The sequence below is a fragment of the Tasmannia lanceolata genome, unplaced genomic scaffold (genome assembly GCF_043159265.1).
Source record: "Tasmannia lanceolata isolate RefF3 unplaced genomic scaffold, GAP_Taslan_0.1 ptg000015l, whole genome shotgun sequence".
NCBI lineage: Eukaryota > Viridiplantae > Streptophyta > Magnoliopsida > Canellales > Winteraceae > Tasmannia > Tasmannia lanceolata.
Genome location: NW_027518692.1, coordinates 59,890,799 through 59,916,068, shown reverse-complemented (window position 1 = coordinate 59,916,068; position 25,270 = coordinate 59,890,799). Strand labels below are relative to the sequence as shown.

At 39.7% G+C, this 25,270-nt stretch overlaps 1 protein-coding gene and 1 pseudogene across 1 annotated transcript; both read right to left on the bottom strand.

Moving 5' to 3' along the window:
- Positions 1-13,388: 13,388 nt before the first annotated feature.
- LOC143892763 (T-complex protein 1 subunit delta pseudogene) lies at positions 13,389-15,725 on the bottom strand (annotated as a pseudogene).
- A 1,216-nt stretch (positions 15,726-16,941) lies between these two features.
- Positions 16,942-24,833, bottom strand: LOC143892762 (fructose-bisphosphate aldolase 3, chloroplastic). Its single transcript, XM_077397623.1, has 6 exons — positions 24,575-24,833; positions 22,246-22,515; positions 21,990-22,099; positions 21,719-21,809; positions 17,977-18,246; positions 16,942-17,602 (listed from the first exon to the last, which is right to left on the bottom strand). Exons 1-6 carry the CDS (start codon positions 24,728-24,730, stop codon positions 17,324-17,326), a joined length of 1,176 nt encoding a protein of 391 aa, XP_077253738.1. The 5' UTR covers positions 24,731-24,833; the 3' UTR covers positions 16,942-17,323.
- Positions 24,834-25,270: the final 437 nt, after the last annotated feature.

Here is a 25,270-nt window from a genome sequence, read left to right as displayed (position 1 = left end):
GAAATTACCATACTATCTCAACTTTAATAATTTTGAGTAGGGGTGACGACGGATCCACCTATGTCTTAATCATGATCCATTCAAATTTCTTATCAGTCGGGTCAGATTCGGAGTATTATTTGGATCCTACTTCCTACATCTCGGTCACTATCCATTGTGAGTGTCCTAGTAGGTCATGCTTACATTTTACATGCTTAAAATTCTCTAAAAGAGGGTGAATGCTAATGTGACCAGTAGCTGCGAGGGTAAGCCGCAGTGGCGGCAACACAGTGGGCTAGAGAGTTAGAGTCAATGGTTAGAGTCTTAGAGAAGGAAGAGAAGAGGGTGACTTGGGGGACTTGAGAGAGGGAAAAAAAAAATTACTACAAATAGGAATTGTTTGAAACAAATGCACATGGCTTATTTTTACTAAAATATCCCTAAAAGTAACAAAAAATTAGAGGATATTAAAAAAAAAAAAACACAGTAAAGTAAAATCGGATTTAGGACTGTCCCGCGGGCTTTGGTTGGTTGTATGGTACCGAGCAGTAATAATTTTGGATCCTATGATAAGGTCCCTGTATATGTCCATGGATCCATCGGACCGTTTGGGTCCATTGACACTCCTAAATTTTTGAGGAAGCTGATATGAGCTGGCCATATGATTGCACGAATGGAAAACATAAATACAGTCCCTTTTGATAGTGGCACTCTTCTAACTTTATTAAAATATTTCAATGTTGACTGTGAGTCTGTGATATCTTTTTTGGGACTCTAGGTACCTTTTTCCAACTCTCAGTTTTTGGTTGCACCTTTGTATAAAAATTCAAAAGAAAAAGAAATTGGAGGGTCCTTGGCAGAAGGACCGAATAATAATGGAGAAAGGGTAATTATCTGAAAAAAGGTACAACCTTGGCTGTAGGGGCCGGGGTAATTATCTGTAAAAGGTACAATCTTGGCTGGGTTGGGGCCTCTCTCATGACACCAGCTGCCTTGTTTGATTGTGGGTGGGCCCATAGTTTATTTTCTTACAAAATTGTGGGCCCCACAAAGGTTGGGTGGGGTCCTTATTTGCATGTAAGATTTTTAAAATTAATTTTACATGCAAAACCTACTTTGGAAGCCATTAATGGGCATATATGAAAGGTTGGAAGCAGCTTTTGGTTATCTAATAAATTGTGAGAAATAGTCAAACAAAATCCAAACATATGGTTTGACAGATCCTTGAGATCATAGTTTTAAATAATTAAGTAAAACAATAGCAGGACGTAGGACATTATGTGAGAGACTTTGATTCTTAATATGACCGTGATACGAGCACATAAAATAGAATTAACACATCCGACACAGCAGGACGAAACTGAGTTAGAAGTTAAAAAGATTGTCGTACAAATCTAGATGGATCCAATCAAGATTAGGTCCCTTAACAATCCTGGTGGGACTTGAGAGGGGACAAATGAGTAGAGGGTGAGAATTGGCTAACCAGCAAGGGGGAAAAAAATCTTACTATGCTAATATTTCACTTTATTAATAGTACTGTATGTCCCGCACGATAGGATGATCCAAACCGTCCATTAGATGGGCCACAGCCTAAATAGGTTGTGCTCAAAAAATTATTTCCATAGTTTGATCCTAACCCTCTGATCTATAGAAGGTTAGGATCAACCTATGAAAATAATTTTAGAGGCACAACCTATTTAGGCACGGTTTGCATCATCCTATGGTGCTGGCCATACCGTACTTATAATAATATGAGTACTGTATTGATGCCCTACCGTCAAAATCCAAAATCCAAGGGCAGGTGTTTTGCCACCTAGCCCGGTCGGGCACCACTCTCCCAAAAATAATGCTGAGTTTATTTCATGGTTTCCAAATTCCAAACATGCTTGATTGGAGGAAAAGACGAGTTTATTTATGTGTATTGATAGAAGGAAAAACCACCTCTACCGGCGCAACCCACGTAATCACGTGCCTCAAACGCTTAACGCGGTGTTGGGACGAAGCGAAAGATTTTAATGTCTGGTGACGTGAAAAAAGGGAGCGAAAAGGACGGGTCAATGCACGTCTCATCGTGTTTTGGGTAATGGGTCACGAGACAGATTGGAATTGAAGAAAAGGAAACGCCGCAATAATAAATGAAGAAGAGGCGAGGGAGGAAACGAGCAATACGCCAATGCGGGGTGAAAATAATAAATAGAGGGGGATGTAGTGGAAGATGAAATAGGGGGTTAATAACTTAATATCATATTTGCCCCACCTACAGAAAGACAATATTCGCCTGCTTTATGTCAAAATCATTATCTTCTTTCGCACTAACAAACCATCTCTCCTATCATCTTCTGTAAACCACAAAAGCGGGGGGTTAATAACTTAATATCATATTTGCCCACCAACAGAAAGACAAGATTCGCCTGCTTTATGTCAAAATCATTATCTTCTTTGGCACTAACAAACCATCAATCCTATCATCTTCTGTAAACCAAAAAACACTCTCTCTCTCTCTCTCTCTCTCTCTCTCTCATGTGACACCAGCAAGATTCAAATTATTTATCCGAGGTGGGTCCCACGATTAGAACAAGGAGCCCAATCAAACGGGAAGTTGATAAGATTTGGGAAATGATATAATGCCGAAATTTTGTCCAAGTTTTTAAGGATTTTCAACCAAAAATCTCGATTTTTTTTCATTATTTAATATTTTCCCAAAATTTCTCCGAAATTATTGAAATTTCAGCCAAAATCTCGTATGAGATAAAATATTAGGGGCCGTTTGGATGCCGAGAAGATTTTGATTTGGAATTCTCCAATTTGCAGCCCTTTTTGCTTTGACATTTGGATCCCGAACAAATCCTTGAATTTCCAATTTAGTGATTAACAGTGAAAAAAATAAATTTCCAAATAAACTTCGAAAATAAGAAAGGAATTACCCTGTTCCCTCTCTGTCTCCCTCAACATGAGCTGGCAGATCTATTCATTTTGTACTGAAAGCTCAAATCCAAATCCAAATACAAAATAATGGTACTTAACGTATCCAAATGGTCCCTTAAGGTTTCGTCAGATTCGACCGTTTCAGTGAGGACCGAAACGCATTTCAAAACCAAAATTTGAAACCATGATCATAAATACACTAGAGAGGGTGGCCTAGGGAAGAAAAGGGAGCCAATATATCACTTCCCATGTATATTAAATGGAATGTGGATTGATGCTTCAATGGGGCACGACCTCATTGCAACACAATGACAAATGGCGCAGTGGGTTCCACTATTGGTTGATCAAAATCATCTATTTGATAAGCTTACCCAAGTGGTCATCAGATCACTCAAAGGTACGACCCACTATGCCGTTGTTGGCGCACCTCAATGTAAATTATAATGAGGTTGCACCCACTCCTAAAGCATTCCTCTGTAAAGGGATGCTTTCGTATGATGCGACATATTGCAAAACAATGAGGCACATCTAATATGACACTACAGGTCCCACCTTTGGTTGATCAAACCTGTCTATTTGATAGGCCTAGGCTTTCCTTAAGCCCAAAAATCAAGTGAATCATCTAATTCGAACCTCAAGTAATGTGCATTGTTTTTGTTATTTGATAGGCGTAGGCTTTCCTTAAGCACAGCACAAAGAAATGTGTTGTGCTTTTCTAATTAGATGGTCGTATTTCAGGGCAAAGCCATGAACAGAAAGTTAAACTAGTCTTTAATAAATGGTGGGGTGTCGTTATCGAAGCAGTGGCGTGTGGACAATATATGTATTGGTGTATGCATTCTTGCGCATTTAATAGGAACGAATGGTTGCTTTCTCAAGTACAGCAGGCCTTAATCAAGGGTTAGTTTGACTTGACCAACGTACGAAGGGAAATGATATATTCGCCTACTTTTCTTCTCCAGGACACCCCTTTATAGTGTAAAAAGAGTGGTCAGAAATACAATAGAGGGGGCGGCCCGGGAAATACAAGAGGGCAAATATACCACTTCCCTTGTACTGGTTGACTATGTACACTTTTGAGATCCAACATTTAGTATGTTTGTGTCACAGTGTTAGCGTGGCAGGCCAAACAAAATAAAACTGAACTATAAATGTCGCGTTGTGAAATATTCGTGGTAAAATGATTAGGTGGGGCCCACAATTTAATTTTAAGCTTTGACATTTTGGGAAGTGACATATTTGCCCCATTTTCTTCCCAGGCCACTCCCTGTCGTGTAAAAAGTGTAGCCATAATAACTCATAAATAACCCGTCAAAAAAATAAAAAACTCATAAATACACTAAAGGAGGTGACCTTGGGAAGAAAAAGGGGTGAATATATCAATTCCCGAGCATTTCTTATGTATTTCGGTTGGGACATTGTGGACTCTCTAGTTTAAGATGACAATGGTTAGATTTTATTGGAGATGATCCAATGGTTAGAATTTATTGGATTTGATATATTCTATTTTAGGGAAAACTACTAAAAACCCCTTAGATTAAAACATATCTTCCAGAATCCCCTCAAATTTTTCATAATTACCGGTGATACAATTTTAAGCCTAAAATAGCTTTTTATTTTTTCTTTTACCCATTATACTCTTCATTATATTACCCGTAGAAATCCCTAATATCTCTCCATCACTAATGCTCTGTTTGGTTGCTGGGTTTTTTTTGTTCCCAGAATTTATGTGGGTAAAGGTTTAGTGGTCACATCAGCTTTTTCTTGCTGACATCAGCAAAATCTTGTCTTGAAAAGGGTGTTATCTCTTTCTCTCTCTACCATCTCTCTCCACTCATCATATATCTTTCTCTAATTAATGCTTGTCCCCTCTTTTGTCTCCTACCTTTACCCACATAAATCCCAGGAAAAAAAAAAAAACCCGGCATCCAAACAGAGCATAAAGCAAAATTAAATCTCTCTCTCTCTCTCTCTCTCTCTCTCTCTCTCTCTTATAAAGGCAAGATAGTGACATGGTGTAAGCTCGAACAGACCACTATTATTCAAAAAAAAAAAAAGAGAGTACGTACCACTACCATTGGATGATCCAAACCGTCCATTTGATGGGCCACCATAGTATGATCTAACCTCAGATCTATAGCAGATTCCATAATATGCCCCAACCGTCACTTAAATAGATTGTGGCCCAAAAATCACTTCCATAGAATGATCCCAACCGTCAGATCTATAGCAGTTTCCATATATATACAGTTCCTCAATAGATCAGAGGGTTGGGATTATCTTATGGAAATGATTTTTGGGCCACATCCTATTTACATCGTTGCCCATCAAATGGGTGGTTGGATCATAAAACAGTGTGCCCATCAAATGAATGGTTGGATCATACTACGGTGGGCCCATCAAATGGACGGTTCGCATCATCCCACAGTGTGACACGTACAATACTTTTTGAAAAATAATGGACTATACGGGCTTACACCATATAAAATCTTACAAGAGATGTTGCCTTCGTAAGCGAGATTTTTAGGCTGTTAAATGAGAGATTTTAGGGATTTCTAAGTATCTAGAACCAGAGGTAAAATGGATAAAAGAAGAAAATTTAAATGGCATCAAGGTGCTATTGGTAATTAAGAAAATTTTGAGGGGATTCTTGTAGATATGTTTTTATCTTGGGAGGTTTTAGTAGTTTTCTCTATATTCTAACAATAATTTCCTTTTGGTAGGTAAGCTAATTAGATTTTACTTGATTTGATATATTCTAACAGGGGTTTGCTAGGTCCACCGCAAAATGCAATTAGGCAGCTGGTCTGTCTCCATTCACGAGGTGGCTGGTATGACATGCTAGATTTGATATATTCTAACAGGGATTTGCTAGGTCCATCACAAAAGGCAATTAGGCCGCTGGTCTGTCTCCATTCACGAGGTGGCTGGTGTGACATGCGACAGACCAGCCGCGGAATGCATTTTGAGACGCCAACGATTCCCATTCTAACAATAATTTCCTTTTGGTACGTAAGCTGGGATACAAAGCCTCAGCCATTGAAATATAATTTCCTAAAGAGGATCAACCTATGGAAATGATTTTGAGAGCCATCTAACGGACGGTTTGGATCATCTTACGGTGCGGGCCATACCTTCCTTCTTAATAAAGTAAGGAGTGCGTTCATAAAAAACACGACTAGAAAATAATACGGAAACTTTTTTCTCGGGCGTTTCCTATTTACAGTGTTCAGGTAGTTAAAGTGACAGTGGAAAGGTATGAAAAAAAGAAAAAGCAGAGATTCACATATTCAGCTGAAAAGTGTGCAGAAATAAATTGTCGAGAGGAGGACAAAAGGTAATGATGAATACACGCAAGGAACGGCTTTAACGAAGAATGTTAGACTTTGACCAGAATAAAGTTTCATTTATGTTGTGAAGCAAAGATTGTCATCGTCTCACAATCATCATGCGAACGTACAGTAGTTTTCCACGTGCAAAAGATCTCCCAAACTGAAGAAAATGTTGAAAAAACCATAAGGGCACGTTTGGCAACCATGAATTTTTTTTCCATGATAAATAAATAGTTCTCCGGTGGAGACGAGGGTGAAGTGGCTGAAATCAGGAAACTAAAAACATGAAACTAGTGTCTTTAAGTTTCAAAATATCAGGAAACAGTCTGGGATTTTGAGTAGAGATTTTTGTTTCCTGATTTTTCCCTCTTGTTCGTTAAGTTTTACTTACAAAATTTACTTTAAGACTTATTTTAATTACACTTATTTATGGGTTAAATTTCCAAAATATCACCCTCTCTCTCATGCAAGTTTCATCCCCTGATTAGATTGCAAGATTTATCTGGGAATGTTTCAAAGGAAATACCTTCTCAGAATTTCCCGCTTTTCCATTCCCATGTGAAGAAAAAAAAATAACTTGAACAACCACAGTTCAAGTTTTATTTAGAGGGACCTCCAATTTACAATTTATGATGATATCCTTTTAAATAAACTATAAAGTATCATTTCTCTATAAAGTGTGGGAACCAAAAAAAAAATCCTAAGGCTCTGTTCACTTGTTTTCCTTTTCCTTTTCCCAGGAAAAGAAAAGAAAAGGTTTCCCGGGAATCTGACGTGGCATTAGGAAAAGAAATCCAGGGAAACTGTGCAAGAAAAGGTTTCCCCCGCCTGTCACGTGTGCAGGAAAAGGTTTCCTGAGAAACTGCTTGCCCACCTTTTTTCACTAGTTTTACCGGGAAACAAAGCCGACCAAAATAGTGGGATTTGTTTTCCCACCCTTGTGAGAAAAGAGACATTTCCACATCATTTTTGGCAATTTCCATGTCATTATTTGACATTTTCCACCTCGGCTTGTTACTTTCTCAGGAAAGCAAGTGAACACCATAATTCTGTCTTGTCAAGGAAAAAAGAGGCTATTTTCCAGGATTTGCTTTCCAGGGAACGCAAGTGAACAGAGCCTAAGGAAAATTTTTGTAAGAAATGTTTTTCCTGCAATTCAAACGAAGCAAACGGCATGGTGATTAGGTCCAGTGGCCAAAAATCGAAAGTTGCGTGTTTTTATTTTTTTCATTTGAGAGAGATTCTCATGTCAATATCAATAGCCATTATTAAAATGTGCAGATTTTCCATTCAAAAATAGGAGCAGATTTCATTTACCGTGAGTAAGAACTGGATAGGGATAAAAGTCCATAACACAGCAGCAAAGATGAATGCCAATGTCCATTTTAACACAAGATGAAGCTTTCTTCCACTTTCTTCTTTCTCATTGCAAATTCGAATAATCTTTTCGCTGTCAATACACAAGTATGAGCCTTTCCAAACCCCAACTTACCCACCAAAACCTCACCTGCTGAACACCCACCCCCTGCATTTACTGTCATCGGATATACCAAATATACATGGACCTCACAAAACCTCCAGACCCACACTCCTTACCAAAAGCGATCTGGATGCCCTTCTAGAAAAATCTGACCAAAGCCAAATCACAAAACATGAGGGTAAAGAAAACAGACTCAATGACAAAAAACCACCGCCGGTGGGCCCTTCACTGGTCGATTTTCTAGAACAGAAGCTACCCAGCCCTACGCTAACTCAATCCCATACCAGAGAGAGGAGATTGAAGATGACCCCTGAAATGGAAAGTCTCGAAAACGAAAACCAAGGAAAATACCAAAATAGCAAGCTACATCTAAACAGGGAATAGTCCTTCCTCGCTGGACCCCACCAGAAGGCATAAACCATAAAGAAAACCAAACCCTCCGACACAACAGGAGCCTCGACTTTCCAAACTTGAAAGAAACAAGAGGGGAGTTGGAACCTCAAACTTTGAATCTCAAAGCCCCAAAAGTAGGAAAAAGGGGAAGATATACAGAAGCTAATTCACACTGAGAAAACCTCCAATCTTCTGTCTTCTCGAGACCAAAGCCAGTGCTGATAAGCTACATTCTTATACCAATGTAATCTGCCCAGGATGGAACGTCTATGCAAACTATAACCATGTCAAAAGAGAGTGGACTTGGATAATCAGGGGTGATTCTGACCAGTGTATTCATACTGAGGTATCTTATCTTCAAACTAAGCATAGAATTATGCTAACTGCTATTTATGCCCATAACTAGAGTGGTAGCAGAAGACACCTTTGGGAAAGTATGAAGAGAATAACGGTTCAGGGATCTCCATGGCTGGTGATGGGAGACTTCAACACTGTGCGATATCACAATGAAGCTTTTGGCGGTTCTACACCAAACAGTGAAGAGAGAAATTCAACCACTGCCTTGATCAATGCTACCTCTCTGATCTCAGAGCAATGGGACAAACACTTTCATGGTCCAATAACTGCAAAATTAGCGATATTAAACTGAGGAGGCAGGATAGAGTTCTTATAAACGAAAAATGGCTGCAAAGCTTCCCTGCTTCCCATGCAATTTATAGATCCCCTGCCATATCAGATCATTCTCCAATTATTGTGGTAATTCTTGAATCCAAAAGTCAAGGAGCTAAACCTTTTAGATTCCTCAATTTGTGGCTCCAAGATGAGTCCCCATATGGAATTGTAGAAAAAGAGTGGCAGACAAAGGTGAAAGGAACGTCCCTATACCGAGTCACCCAGAAGCTTAAACGTGTAAAGCAGGGTATCAAGAACTGGAACAGAGATATATTTGGCGGGATCGACATCAAACTTCCTCTTATCCAAAAAGATTTTGAATCCATCCAAATGAAAATTACCTCTGATCCTACAAATGCTAACCTTAGGGAGCAAGAACAAAGTATTAGGGAACAATACTTTAAAATTGCTCTTCAAGAATAATCAATGATCCGTCAAAAAGCTATGATCCATAAAAAAGCCTGCAACAACTGGCTAATCAAGGAGACACAAATTCCAGATTCTTCTATTCAGCTATCATTAAAAAAATGATAGCCACTTCTATTCAACAATCAATAGTAGAAACGTGAATAGCATCCAAGGGCTAACCGCTGGGGAAGGAAAAGTAATCACAAACTCTGAAGAAATCAAGCAAACTTTTTTTTTGTATAGCAAGAAATCGAGCATATTAAGGTTAACTACTTCAAAAATCTTCTAAATACCCACACTCTAGAAGATAGCAGCCAGATCCCTAAACCCCTCCATCATCTAACCTTGGAGGAATCCAATAATTAATCTATCCAGTTGGCAATAAAAGCCCCAGTCCAGATGGATTCAGTGGCCAATTCTTCAAAAGTTTTTGGTATCTAATAGGGGAAGAAGTAACAGAGGCAATTCAAGACTTCTTTTTCAAAGAGGAAGATGCTTACGGAGGTAAATGCAACTTTTATTACCCTCATTCCAAAATCTAGTGATGCAAGCACCCCTCAGAAATTTCGACCGATCTCCTTATGCAATTACATGTACAAAATCATTACAAAGATCGTGGCCAACTGTCTCAAACAGGTCATGAACTCACTAATCAACCCCTCCCTGATCAGCCTTAATTAAAGGTAGATCAATCCAAGCTACTGTGCTGCTAACTCATGATTTACTTCACAATTTTCACAGGAAAGATGCTCGACCAACAATGTGCCTTAAAATCGACCTTTAGAAAGCATTTGACAGAGCCCACAGAGAATCCCTTCTTGCCTTCACGAGAAAACAAGGCTTTAACGATGTGTGGTGTGAGTGGGTGGCCCAATGCATCAATAGTTCCTCTTCGGTGCTCATCAATGGCAGTCCCAAAGGGTATTTCAGGTCTACAAATAGGAACCAAACCTCTGTTGTTCTGCATTGTAATTGAGATGTTTACATGCATTTTAAACGAAGCTCTCCAAATTGGAAGAGTATCATCCCCCCTTCACTAGAGGTAAATCTACAATCTCTCATTTACTATTCGCAGATGATGTAATGATATTTGCTACAGCCACAACCCAGACGGCCCAAGGAATCCTGGAGTGTTAAAATATTCAAGCAATGTTCTGGCCTTGAAATGAAACTAGACAAACGTGAAGCTTACCTTGGTGGTCTAAGTCCCCAGGAAAAACAGAGAATCAACAGAACTTTTGGCATCAGGGAAGATAACTCCCAATCAAATGCTTGGGCCTCCCTCTCATCACTAAAAGATTATCAGTCCGGGATTGCTCTCCCCTTATTAGCAAGGTTCGAAAGAAGATCACATGATGGAGTTGCAGATTTTTGTCAAGAGCTGGGCGCATAGAATTAATCAATACTGTCCTTAATGCCTTCCACATCTACTGGTCATCAGCATTCACGATTCCTGCTGCCACTCGGGAGGAAACTGTGAAAATCATTATAAATTTTCTATGGGCTGGAAATAGTTTGCAAAGAACATACCATCCCATATCATGGGAATCAGTATGCAGAGCAAAAAAGGAGGGCCTAGGCGTCCATCGACTAAAGGATATAAATAGAGCTGTCCAACTGAAACAAGTTTGGCTTCTCTATCTAGAAAAGGCAATCCATGGGTTGATTGGTTCCATAGAAAATATCCCAGGGGAAGAAATTTCTGGACAGTTAAGACTCCATCAAGTCCTTCATGGGCCATCCGGAGTATTTAACAAGCTCGAGACAAGGCTAGAAAGCACATATGCTATGCTATTGGAGAAGCTAAGAGCCTAAACTTTTGGAATTGCCCATGGCTTCCATCTGGTTCGATAATGACCAAGCTTCCATCGGAAGGACCTTGAATTTGTTCCCAAAGGATACAACAGTGTACCAACTCCGGGCAAATGGCAAATGGGACACCATCTTAGACAGACCTCATCTGTCAGAACTGAAAAACCTGCTGTCATCCGCAATCTTCAACACAGATCCTGAAGACAGTAACCCGGAAAGCATGTACAAATGAAGAATTCTCACTTCCCTATTTTTATTATTTCATTGCATCAACTTTGATTTTCTTCCCTTCTTCAAGTTGGAGACGGCATCACTAAATCCCAAGTAATCAGCACTTCGAAAAAATTAGCTAACAAGAAACGGTGGAGACGTCATTGAACAGATGATGGTAGAGATGCCCCCCTTACCTACATTATCCATACCCAAAAAACCACTAAAATTTACCACATGGCAAGGGGCATTCCAACCATGGTTTTAAATTTCGGTTTCGGCTAAAATTTCGGACTTATCCGAAACCGAAATTTCAGCCGAAATCCCCTTTTTTTGGGATGAAATTTAGATCGAAATTACCGAAATTTCAGCAATTCCGTACGAAATTTGGTAACGGAATAAAAAATTAATATTTTGTCGCAAATTTCGCCCGAAATATCCGAATTTTGGATTGAAATTTGGTAAATTTCGAAGGTTTTGGTTTTGGAACGTTTCGGTGTCGGTCCTCACCGAAATCCGAAATTTAAAACCATGATTCCAACTTTATATACAAGAAACTTTATATACAAGACCAACATATTACCAACGTCAATAGCATCAAACTCACTAGGAGATTCACAGCCCCTAATAAACCGCTATTACAAAGGGAAGTTGAAAGGCTTATAGATTTCCTCCCACTTGAAAACAACTAAGTTGATAACATATAGGGTCCAACCATGTTTTTTTTATGAATGATCACCAATTTTATTAAAAGTGACCGAGAAGGTCAAAATACAAAGAGAAAGAGGAACAATAATGATAGAAGCAACAATAACATGGGGAGAGAATCAAAAGAGGCCAACGCTTCTTTCGACACCCCCAATTTAGCCAAGTTGTCGGCCACCTTGTTTGCCGATCGCCGGACATGCTTAAAGGATAGAGCCATCATTCTAGAACAATCTAACACCTGATCAAAGTATCTATGAAACCTCCATGGGTTCTTTTGAGGTCCTCGAATCCATTTGATGACATTTAAGGACTCTCCTTCTACCCCCATGTTGCCAACCCCCTTTGCTGCCAATAACTTAATACCTTGATGAGCAACTCTAACCTCAGCTTCAGAAGCTGGCCCGGGTTTCATAAGCTAGAACCATCGAAGTTTAGCTTAAGATGGCCTATAGGTAGAGGGTCCAACCATGTTAATGAAATAGAAGAGAATAAAATATGTTAGATCGACCCGCCTGTGTTTTTCACAGCCTGTCCCAAGCCAGGATAAGGAGGAGGGTTGGCGTTAGGTTGGCAGCCGGCCTTCAACTTTGCCACTCTTCTATGAAATGAATCCTATTTTCATGAAAATTTTCTAAAGGATTCACAAGCCGATCCCAACTAGTTTGGAACAAAGGCTTAGTTAAGTTGAGTTGAGTTGAGATCACGCAAGTTTCGTATCAACACATGAAATAACAGCGAGGATCCGACTTCTCCTTCGGGTACGGTATTATGAAAGGAAGTTGATCTATGATGATCAGAATTAAAGAACCAGTACATGAAATTTTAATGACAGATATTGTTTTGAGAAGTAATCTATATGATGCAAATGTATATGTTTTGAGTGTACCTTTGAATTAATGCGTCAAATGACTCTTGATCTGGACTTAATTTGCTGATTGAGTTATAGAAAATTAGGATGAGTCCAACTTTCAAAGAACAATTTACAAAAAGATAAATTATCAACATCTCAAGCAGATCTGTTGACCTAAGTGAAGACTAAACCAAGTCACAATGTGCAATGTTGAATTCAATCATTTTTCAAGCAAACTCAAGTTATCATAATCAATTCTAGAGTCAAGTGAGAGATAAGTAGAGGCTACACAGTAGCATGCATTTCAAATTCTGTCATCTGCACAAACTAAATGCCAACATTTGCAAATCCAGGATGCACTTAACAGCAAGAAAGTAAGTTCTAGCAACAAAGTCAAACATCCACACAACAACACAACAGTTAAATAGGCTAATAAATATCAATCCATCAGTTCCTACATCTTCCCCCCACATAGAGATTTCAGTCTATAACACATTAAACATGCATGCAAAACACGAATTAATAAATGCCGCATTCATGAAACCACAAGAATAACAGGTGTAACTACATAATAGAACAAAAAAGAAGAGAGGAAAAAGTCCCCATAAAAAGCCAAAGCTAGATGCAAACAAAACCAGATTAGAAATAAATATCCGCAAACAAAAGGACAACCTTATAACTGTTTTAGTCACCGTAATTCCAAAAACATGAGAAGGAGACCAGTACTTTACCAAAAACACAGTAGAATTAGGGAACAAAGCTAAAATCTCTAACTGTTTAATGGAATCATCTTCTTCTTTCTTAAAAAGACTATCTGACCGTAATTATGTCATCAATCTTCAACATCACCCTCACACACTCCGTCGCCAATGTAATTGCACTTGTACTCACCAGCAGAGGCTGCACGACATTCTCCTCAAGAATGTTTGTGATCTGCCCTTTCCTCACATTGATCCCCGCATTGATCTCCCCTTGTGCATGATGATTACGAAGCTCCGTAACAATTGTGATTGGATTCAAACCCGCATTCTCAGCCAACGTATAGGGAATGACCTCAAGTGCCTCCGCAAACGACCTCACACAATAACTCTCCTTCCCTTGCAAAACCTTTGCCCACGCACCCAGCTGCCGTGAAAGCTCTATCTCCGGCGCACCACCTCCCGCAATCAAGTACCTCTAACTCACCAAACATCTGATCACACACAAAGCATCGTGAAAACTCTGTTCAGCCTCATCAATAACCAGCTGATTCGAACCACGAACAAGCACGGTCGCAGTCCTTCCCATATCCCTAATCCCCGTAATCTTAACCACCTTCCCATCTCCCACCGAAACCTCCTCCACGCAATCCACAAACCCTAACTTCTCCGCGCGGAAATGCTCTATATTCGCAATAGGCAAACAATTCAGGGTTTTGGTAATGAACTCAATCTCATCACGCTCAATATCCTTGATCATCAAAATCTTCGCCTTAGCAAGATAATGTAGCGACAGATCAGTCACTGCATCCCTCAAAATACTCTTCTGAATCAGAAGAACATTGCATCCAGTTGCCCTAATCTTCTTAATCATGCCAAGTATATAGTTCCTCTCCTCCTTCAAGATCCGATCCATCTGCGTGTAATCAGACACAGCTATGCTCTGTTCTATATCAGTCTTCAGCGGAGAGATCTGGAACTGAATTACAGCAATCTTGGCGTTCTCAATTCGTGTGGGGCCGCCGGCCGAGTGGCTGATCTTCTTATCAAAAACCAGTCCTTTCACAAGCTCTGTATCATCAATGGTGCCACCGAGTTTTTTCACGATCTTAACATCGTTCAGATCTACGATCTCCGGTTTGGCAGGGTCCACGACGGAGATTACAGAATCCCAGCGAGAGGCGCGAGGAGCATAGAGTACTGACTGACTACTTTACTCTTGGGAGAAGTAGAGGCGGATTTGATTAGGGCATCGCGATCGGAGAGCATGGCGGTGAGGATTTGGACTGATTTTTTGGAGATTTTGTGGAGGGAATCAGAGATTAGGGTTGGGTGGATACCTAAATTGAGGAGGGAGAGGGAGTGTTTGAGGAGAGATCCGGCAAGGACAACGACGGTGGTGGTGCCGTCTCCGGCGACAATGTCTTGGGATTTGGAGAGATCGACGAGCATTTTTCCGGCGGGTTGGAGGACTTCCATTTTGTTGAGGATTGTGGCTCCATCGTTGATTATGATAACTTCGTTGGAGGGTGTCGATATCATTCTGTCCATTCCTTTTGGGCTGAGGCTCGTTCGGACGGCGTCGGCGATTGCGCAGGCGGAGGCGATGTTGGTGCGGCGGATGTCTTCCTTGCGTTTGTTGTCGACGTAGCTCTCTGTTTTGGAGGTGATTGGACGGGAGACTGTGGCGGTCGCCATGAGAGAGAAGAGAAACCCTAACCCTAAAAACTGGTTAAAACCCTAGTGGACCTGTGTAGCGTTAGAAGTTGAAAGACAGAAAGAGGGCGAGAGGTAGCTTAAGATGAAGGAGATGTGGGGAGGTTTTAGCCTTTAGGGGGGGAAACGGGCTTTAAAATGGAGATCCCGGATCCGATTCGAAAAGAAAGGCGGCAGGTATTTAAATACCAAAATACCTAAATTTTAGATGGATTACCGAAAATATACTTCCTTAAAAAAATGCTAATGACTATGAAATGTCTCTTTTAGTTTTAGTCTTCTACTTTGCCTTATTTTGGATTTGCTAGGGACAATCTTAGAAGCCATTTCGCGGGCCGGCTGTTGCATGATAGAGCAGCCACCTCAGATGAATTGAATCAATAAGACAAATCTGTTGAAAAGTGAGCCTATGTCGCTGCTCCACCCAAGGTTTTAAATTTTGGTTTCGGGGTATATTTCGGTCCCCACCGAAACTGAAATTTGGTAAAAGGGGTCGAAATTTCCAAAATTTGGGCTGAAAATTCGGTAATTTCAGCTGAAATTTGGTAAAGGATTAAAAAAATAATATTTTTCCTCAAATTTCAACCGAAATAATGTACGTTTCGACGATTTCGGATTTCGATTTCGGTCTCGATCGAAATCCAAAATTTCAGATTTCGGACGAAATTTAAAACCCCGGCACTACCGTGCAACAGCCAGCCTGCGAAATGCTTTCTGTGATGGTTCCTAGCAAATCCCTCCATTTCTGCCCATTTTAATTGGACACGAGTGAGAAGCGTTGCCCAACATGCCCTTAACTTTAAAAAAATGCCAATGATGCACATGCCCTTAACTTTAAAAAAATGCCAATGATGCACGAGCATGTCCTTATTTTGAGTGCCTATCTATTTCCTATTAGCATTTATGGATTGATCACAAGTCGAAATATAATTATATTTACGGGACATTATAAATTCGCACCCCCTCTAGGATATAATTCACAGCCGTGTGAATTGTGACAGACATTAACGTTTTTTTGACGTGAAATCACCTTAACAGGTGTGACTTATCCCACAGGAGGTGCAGATTTATCATCACCCTATATTTATAAGTGAAACAAGATAGAGGAAAGGAAGTCTTGGAATGACTCGAACCTAACAGAATATGGAGATACTTTATACTCGGAGTAAACAGATTTCGGCAATTACTCTCTTTAATTCTGCTCACTAGTCTATCCATTTGTTTGAACCATGGTTTAAAATTTCGGTTTCGTACAGGTTTCGGACCCTGAAATTTCGACCGAAATCCGGTACAACAAAGAAAATAATATTTTATTCAATATTAAATTTCAGTCAAACTTTCGGTGGAATATTAAATTAATTTAAAAAAAAGAGGTTTTTTGGGTGAAATTTCGGAAAAATAGAAATTTCGGAAAAATAGAAATTCCAAAATTTTGGAAAAATCGAAATTCCGACCGAAATAAAATACCGTTTCGGTTTTTGGTGATTTCGGTGTCGGTCTCCACCGAAATCCGAAATTCGGTCGAAATTTAAAACCGAGCTAATTCCAGCAATCCAAATAGTGAAGTGTTTGTAATCCAACCAGAGTAGAATTCCCGGCTACAATGGAAATTGTATCCCTTGATACTTTCGAATTTCCTAAAGACGGCTAAAAATTGGCCAGGACGTAAAACCTTGTTTACAAAAGACTAGCTTTCTAGCTTTCAGATACCCAGGATTTGGCTTCCACTAGAAAGTCAAGATCGGTAAAACAGAGAGATTAAAAAGAGCAACATCCTTAATCCTTTTATATCATGTATCGTTAAAAACAACCTCCTTTGTCAGGTTTTATTTCTCATACCTTCCTCCTCGCAAGTCAACAGGAAACAGAGTGAAAAAGAGTAGAGGGAATTTCAATCCTTCAACAAAAATCAACCGCTCCTGGGATGGCATCAGACACTACTGAACCCAGATCAAGTTTCTCTTTAACAACCACATTATTCAAAAAAGCACAAATCTCAACAACCAAAAGGTTTGAGATAAAACAAAGCTTACCATATATGAGTCCTAAAGAGCAACTGAAATTAAGTAAATATGAAACTAACCCTCTAATTTTCTATATTACCTAAGGTTTGAGCGGAAAGTGTGTTCTGGTCAGAGTCTCAGTAGGTATAGCCCTCGACAAACATTCCTTTCTTAGCCTCCTCATTCTCGGCCTCGGCGGAGTAACGACCGAGCTGGGCCAGAGAGTTTGCCTTGGCCCGCACCAATAATGACCTCTGTGCAGCTTCCACATTCTCTGGCTGTCCCTGCCATGTCTTAAGGACGGAGTTCTGAAGCGCACGCGCATATGAGAAAGAAACGTGCCATGGGTTGGGACTTTGGTTCATTGCGTTCAAATTCAGTGTTGCTTCTGCTTCTGATTGCCCTCCTGACAAGAACTGCATATTAATCACAAAGTTCATCACCATTAGTTACTCAGAATTTTGCAGAACACAGAGAGAAGACCACCACCAAAATTGAAATATTTCGGTTTCGGTTTCAGCCGAAATCATGTAAAATTAGGTTAAATATTTTGGTAATTTTAAATTTTCTGTGGAAATGTTTAAAATTTGGGTGGAAATTTTGAAATTTTGAAAACAAGGGTGAAAAACGAAAATTCGGAATTTCAGTGAAATTTTGGCGACATGGTGAATTTCGTTTCGGCCTTGGCCAATACAGAAATATTTTGGCCGAAATATCGGATTTCGGCTGAAATTTAAAACTAAGGTTACTCCTACTTATAAAAAAACATGGATCCATGAGAAAACCGTACCATGATCCCAGGAACAGCAGGTGGTACTCTTCGCTTCAGCATTTTGAGTGTGTACTTGGCAATGGTATCTGGTGAGGCCTTCTCTTTGTGTTCAGCACCTGGGGTTACCATGCTGGGTTTGAGTAGGATGCCTTCAAACACTACATTGTTTTGCGCCAAGTAGAAGAAGACCTCTGCCCATACATTCTCTGCCACCTCAAGTGTCCTGTCAATTGGGTGGTCCCCATCAAGAAGAATCTCGGGTTCCACTATTGGCACAAGACCGTTGTCCTGCAAAAACAATAATAGTAATAACAAATATCAAATTAACAAAAGACTTGTCTTGTGATTAGGACTGCAACTCGGGTCGGGCGGGTCGGGTTTTGGAGAACCCAACCCTACCCGAGAAATATCTCGGGTCGGGTCGGGTTTTTTCACGTTGCGCAATTTTTTAAGGAAAATTCTTGTTTGGCAAGGCAACTCAACTCATAGAAGCAGAAATTACACTCACATTACACTTGAATCAAACAATGATGTAATTACACTCACATTACACTTGAATCAAACAATGCTGTAATCAAACAATGTTGTAATTACAATCAAACAATGCTGAATCAAACATTTGAATCAACTCAACTCATAGAAGCAGAAATTACACTCACATGCAATAACAGTGGGTGCGTGGGTTTTCACTTTTAACTTTTAACTAACAATAGAAAAAAATGTACATACTATAACTTATGTAACTCGGGTCGGGTCGGGCCCCTTCAAACCCGGCTCGACCCGAGATTCATGCGGGCTTTTGAATGCTCAACCCGGCTCGACCCGAAACCCATGAAACCTGAACCCAACCCAGGCTATTTTCGGGTCGGGTCGATGCGGGTCGGGTAAAACCCGGCTCGAGTTGCAGCCCTACTTGTGATGTTAACATTACACCAGTAGCAAGAATCCACGCTATGCTTCCGTGATAAGTTATTTCACTTTATAACTACAGGTTTCCATACAAAGTGTCTCTTCACTCTAGGGACGTGGGGTTTCAAAATTTTACAGTAGAAAAAATTCTCAATTTGTAATAGAATACCTATCGGCATAAGCTACAGAGACATATGTCTGGGTTACCATAGTGAATGGATTTGAGCCATTGTAAAATCTATTGCTGACCCTGTCATTGCCTAAAAAACTTATCTGAATAATTGATGTGTAATACTGAGTCGACTAATACTACTATTCAGAGTTTCCCTAGTGCAACACTCTTTGCCCCTGTTGAATTCTAACACAATACTTTAACACTCCTTAACCCTATTTGTAACAAAATACTGAATCGACTAATAATACTATTCGGTGTTTACCTCTGCCACATTAGTGTGCATTGGATGGCCACAACACGACTAGTGATTCCAATTAAACTACAATACTTTTGAGAAGAAATTTCTTTGCCAGTGTATTGTTCGGATGGCCACGCGAAATGCTATTTGTATCAAAATACTCCTTATCACGATCCAAAATACTCCATATCAGTGGACCCTGCACCCTACCTCCAACCCCCAACTCCCAGCAGCCAGCCATCACCCATGCCACCGTTCGCAAGATGGTTGAATGAGCTGCTTGTTCCCTTTTCCCTTTCCTTCTCAAAGTAAGTCTCTAGGAAACAATCTTGACCCCTGTCTATTTCCAAGGCCACTCAATCTCCAAGAAACAATCTTGAAATACTTGAATGTTCAGGCAAGATGCTTCGTAGAGGACTTTGTATGTTTGGACGAGCCCTCTGGTCACTTTTATACAGACATTTCATTTCTTAATGTTCAGCCGATCCAGATAGCCATCTCCTACCTGAAAAGATGTAGTAATGGAGACATTCTCAACATCATCATCTACTGGATCAAATGTGTAATTCTTCTTAGAATCCATTGGCTCCAAAATGGAGACCAAAAGACTAGATTTTTCCACCTATCCACCCTTGCAGGAGAAACAAGAACAGAATCATGACTATTTGAGACGCTTAAGGGTTGGTTTATGAGAAGGAAGAGGAAATTGTAATCACAACTCACTTTTGAGAAACAATACAAGTCAGATTGTTACAAAGGGCCCCTTCTGCTTTGCAATTTGATGGGGAATCGATAACTCCCCCGACAACCAGTCTGTTGAAGTGACGCCATCCATCATTCCATCCAAAGTCCCTGGCCTGGATGGTTTAAGAGCCTGTTTCTATTAGAGAAACTGGGACATAGTGGGGTTTACAGTGCTAGATTTAGAGAATCGTGCTTCCCAGTCAGGATCAATTACTCCAAGACTTAATGAAACCTTCATTGTCCTGATCCCAAAAGTTCAGAACTAGTGCCATTAAACCACCATAGACCCATTAGCTTGTTCAATGTAGCCCACAAAATAATATCAAAGATCATGACAATAGACTTAGACCTCTTTTGCAGCAGATGATCTCCCCATATCGGAGTGCCCTTGTCCCCAGTGGGAAGATTGGTCATTAAATCATGTTCTGTAGAGAGAAAGACAGACACACCTATATGCAATGCAAACCAGACACAAAGAAAGGCTATAAAATAAAAACTTGAATGGAAATTCATTGAAGCTGTCTTAACCCTCCTTAAATTCAATCGTACGTGTGTAAGACTTGGCATGAGCAGTGTTAGAACTTAGAACAACCATTCTGGTCAATGGTCCACCTAATGGTAGGATTAGGGCTTAGGCAAGGGGGCCTGTTATCCCCCAATCCTACAGCTAGTGCTTCAACTCTACGGTGAATGGTCCACCCCGTATGCTTATTATAGTAAATCAAGGAAAATGAAATTTCAAATACTTTACATGATGAAATAATATCATTATTCAATACAGTTATTGACTGTATATTATTCAATGCAAATCAAGCAAGAAGGAAGAAAACAAACGCATATTTTTGCACTCACACACGTACTATAAAATATAATAATATGGCTTAAATGTTGAATAATAGATTTAGACTCCAATTTTCCAACTTCCAATAAGTCTCCATCTAAAGCCTATAAAATATAGAAAAGCAAACAAACCAAATAGTAATCAAATAGCATTCAGGCCCATGAAAAATGCTTAAGAAACCTCAACATACAAATAGCCATAAAAATATGGTTCAATCAACAAGTGTAGGATGGACTTTTCGACAAAATTCCCATGCTATTCTTTTAGTCACAAATGGAGTGTTATCAAGGGGTTGGGCCTCAATGGTTGAGGTCGCAGGTTCGATCCCCGCAACCTACCCAAAAAAATGACGTTATCTGTCCTTAATTTTCTCCTTTTCTGGCTCAGCCGATAATGATTCTCTTGTCATCATTCCTTCCACTTTTGACACCTTTTGAGGGCTCCCCCATCACATAGATTAGCTACAAATTATGAATGTGATAGTGCAATGCTAGAGGAGAGGTGAAAGAAAAGGCTCGGGATGAATTTAGGAGTCTTTGTGCGAGCCGTATGCGGCGAGAGTCGCATATATGCTAACAACTTTCACACTTCCCAAACTAATTTACCTGCATGACATTTATAAACCTTCAAACTCCTTAAGCTACATCCATTTTACACTGGTGCTATGTACTGAGCCCTGCCGCCCCATTAATGTGATACAAATTTCTTTCTTAGTTTCAAGATCTGTTCACTCACAATTGGAAATAAAAAATTCCCAATTGAAATATGGAAGGAACCTTTATTAAATCAGAATACACACACATGTAGACTACAACATACTGGCAAACAGAAAGAGGCTAGGACATAAAAATACCTGGGAAATAGCAGCATACCGTGCAAGTCCCCATGCAGCTTCCTTAACAGCCAGGGCAGATGGGCCACAGGGAATGCTAACCACAGTCCGCCTGCAAATTGACAGCCAAGTACAAATTTAACACAAAAAAATCAACATATGCCTTTGAATTAGTGTCCTCATAATCAATCAAAGTTAAGTGTTGATTTCAAAACTACTTGGAGAATAAAACAAAGTGACACATTAATGATATTCAGTGTAAGCATAGTAGAATAAAGGGATAAATACTTGCCATTTTGCAAAACGTGCTCCTTGCTTGTAATATTCAGCGCATCTGGAAGCCAATCCATCTAAACCTTGGCACCAAGATTCATTGTTTGATCCTGGCAAAGGGACCAAACCCTTGGAACAAAATGTAAACCAATTCCACAAATTATTCAGTGCACCATTAACATCGAGAGATTTTGATCTTGCACTAAAAGGAAATATGTAAATTATAACAGTTTTTCAAGGTAGGGATCAAGCTGAAGATATAAATGCAGAATTACCTTATCGACTTTAATGCCTGGCATGATTTTTGCCTCACGCAAGCAGTCCACAAACTTCTTTCCATCTGTTGTTGACTGGTAAAGGGTTTCCTCAAAAAGAATGGAACCAGAAATATATTCACCAAGGCCAGGAGTGGTCAGCAAAAGCTGCCTATAAGCTTGACGGTTGGGTTCTGTATTGTCCAAACCTATTGATGCAAGACGCTTTCCGCATGTTGCATTTGATTCATCAATCGCAAGAATACCACGTCCAGGAGAAGCAATGGATTTCTACAAATAAGCAAATGAGAGAAATGGAAAGTAGTCAAGCACGGGAAATCTGATTGGAATTAAATGGAAAGAGCTTCACTGAGCAAACTTTGAACAAACTCTTGATGCAATTTTAATAGTGTCCTCATCAATAGGGGTATCTAGCGTTTCCCATTCTCAGATAGAAACATCTTCCTTATGAGTTAAGGTTAGAGTGAATTGCTTGATCTTCACACTCCTATATCTCTGGATTGAGCGATGTGTTTTTTTCTACTATCTCTCGTAATGAACTTGCTTACTCATTGGAATATTTGGAGCCAGACATTAGGGGCAAAATTACAGAGTCAGAGGCAAGCATTAAGATACTGCCAGTAACTGAAACATTAAAAATCATAGCTGTAAAAGGGTTTGTTTTACATAATACAAATAGGGAGGAATCAGGGCAGAACTTAAATATAATCACAAAGGGCAACACTGGTTAATACCACAGAAACTTCAATTTTATGTGAGCCACTCATAATGTCGAGGAAAACGACATCTTCTTTTAAATCCTAAAATAGAATGAATTAATCAAATGAAAGCAAACAAAGAACAAGGGAAAACTAGGAATCAACTTCAAATGCATAATCACAATACCGATAAACATTGGGCAGTGAGCATAAACCCTGCAGGTTTTTTCCCGACAAAGATAACAGCAAAGTTCATTGCAAAAGGAAAATTACATACACGAGCAAGATGAGGTGCCCTCACCACAAAACAAAAGCAAATAACCAACACAAACCAGTCCCTAAATAGTTATGGGAGTGTCGGTGGTCAGCAGTGTATCGAGAGAAGCTCCGTCCTTCCCATGCCTGTCCGCCACTTTGTTAATCGACCTCAGTTGATGGGATATAGGTGAGTTAGTCAAAGTGATTGTGTTCTTATGAATGTGCATAGCTTAGGATGTCCCAAGGGGCTACTAGTTGACTGGGAAGATTTGAAGGTATCACTATCTAAAATCAAACATATAACTTACCGGTATGTTAGAATACACATGTTTAGATGCATATTCCTTATAATTATCAGCGGCCACATCAAAATTAACTTTCTAGCTGCCTAAAAGATTAGTAAAAATGTGCTTACAAACACGACACTAAAAAGAAGAGCAGACGAATGATCATGTGTAATCACTTGGACCAAATTTCCACAGGTATAAGCAAACCTAACATCCACGAGATCTTGTTGACAAGGTGGTTGTCACATGTAGGGATGCCGTCAACTAACTTGAAGAGACAAACATCTGATTGGTTTCAGATGGTGGTTTGAACAACCATCTGATCAAGACCAGGCAAATTCTGGTAACCACTTAAGTTATAGTCTAATGATTATTTCTCACAACATGAATCTCTTTCCAATAACAAACAATAATAGAAACTTTATGTTTATTTTGGAAAACCAAATAAACAAATAAGCTGTGGTAAAAAATTAACACAGAGAGGTCGTGATATTGAAGACTGAGTGAGCAAACTAACCAGAAGAAAGAGCAAATTAATACTTCAATCATTCAGCTGCTGCATTTAACTCGAATGAAAACAACACCAGCGTAATCAAATCATATATAAAAAACTAATCAAAATTACTCAAAGCACAACTTAAATCCATGTCAACTACCATTAATTCCATCATTTAGCAAATTAAAACATAAACGAATTAAAGATTTATCAGTCAAGAATTTTGCACTTTGAAAGCTATAACTTGAACGAATCCGATTCAGTTTTTATTTAGAAGAACCTTCAATTTATGATGATATCCCTCTAAATTAGCCACAATCAGATCATTTGCTTCTAAATTATGGAAAGAAAATAAAAATTCCAAGGAAATATTTTTCTTGCAATCCAAACAGGGCCTAAATAACTAGAAGATCTAACGATTTGCAAATGATCCATCCATATTCCATCCAAACACATCTAATTCTAAAAAAAAAAAAACGATTCCACAGCTGTACAAAAGCAAAGGCGACAATCTAATGATAGCAGGAAAGAAAAAAAGAAGATCAAAGCCTAGATATTAGGGTTACGGAGAGAAGTGCGTAGAAACTCACTGCTGTCTGAACGAGTTCGTCGGTGTAAGATCCGGCTCGGATCGGACATGCAACTCGGCGAAAAATCGGCCGATTTGGCTCATGATGGTGGAACGATTTCTGCCCGATCCACTGCGAAGACGACGCATTCAGCTTCATCAGACTCGCAGATGCCATAGTTTCAACAAATCCCTCTCTCTCTCTCTCTCTCTCTCTGCGAAAAAATTGGGTTTTTCTTTACCTTACAGAGGAAGGGTTCTCATATAAGAGAAGGAGAATGTCCTTTCTCGGTGAGTCCGTAGGGGGAGCAGTAATAAGACAGGGAAAGATGAATTTACATAAAAGTCCCTGAACGATAAACGTGCGTGCAGTGACCAGAAAGCCATGAGAAGGAAATGATTTGGTTGGACCGAAATGACCCTGGATATGACGAAATCATCCCCGGTGGGTTTTGGAACCGGATCTTTCAATTTATTTAAGGCAGATCGGTTCACTTATGCCTTTTGAATACGAATACGAGCAGGCAAAAGCGTAGGGAGAGACCACTTTTAATGATCTTAACCGTTCGTCTGTTTGTCCTCATCGCTACATAGGCTGTGCACCAAATATCTTCTCCAAAATGATCGTAGCCATTCATATTGTAGGGTGCGAAATGGACGGCTCAAAAACACAAAAGAGAACATTATCCTCCTCAATATAGGTATTTCGGTCCATTGC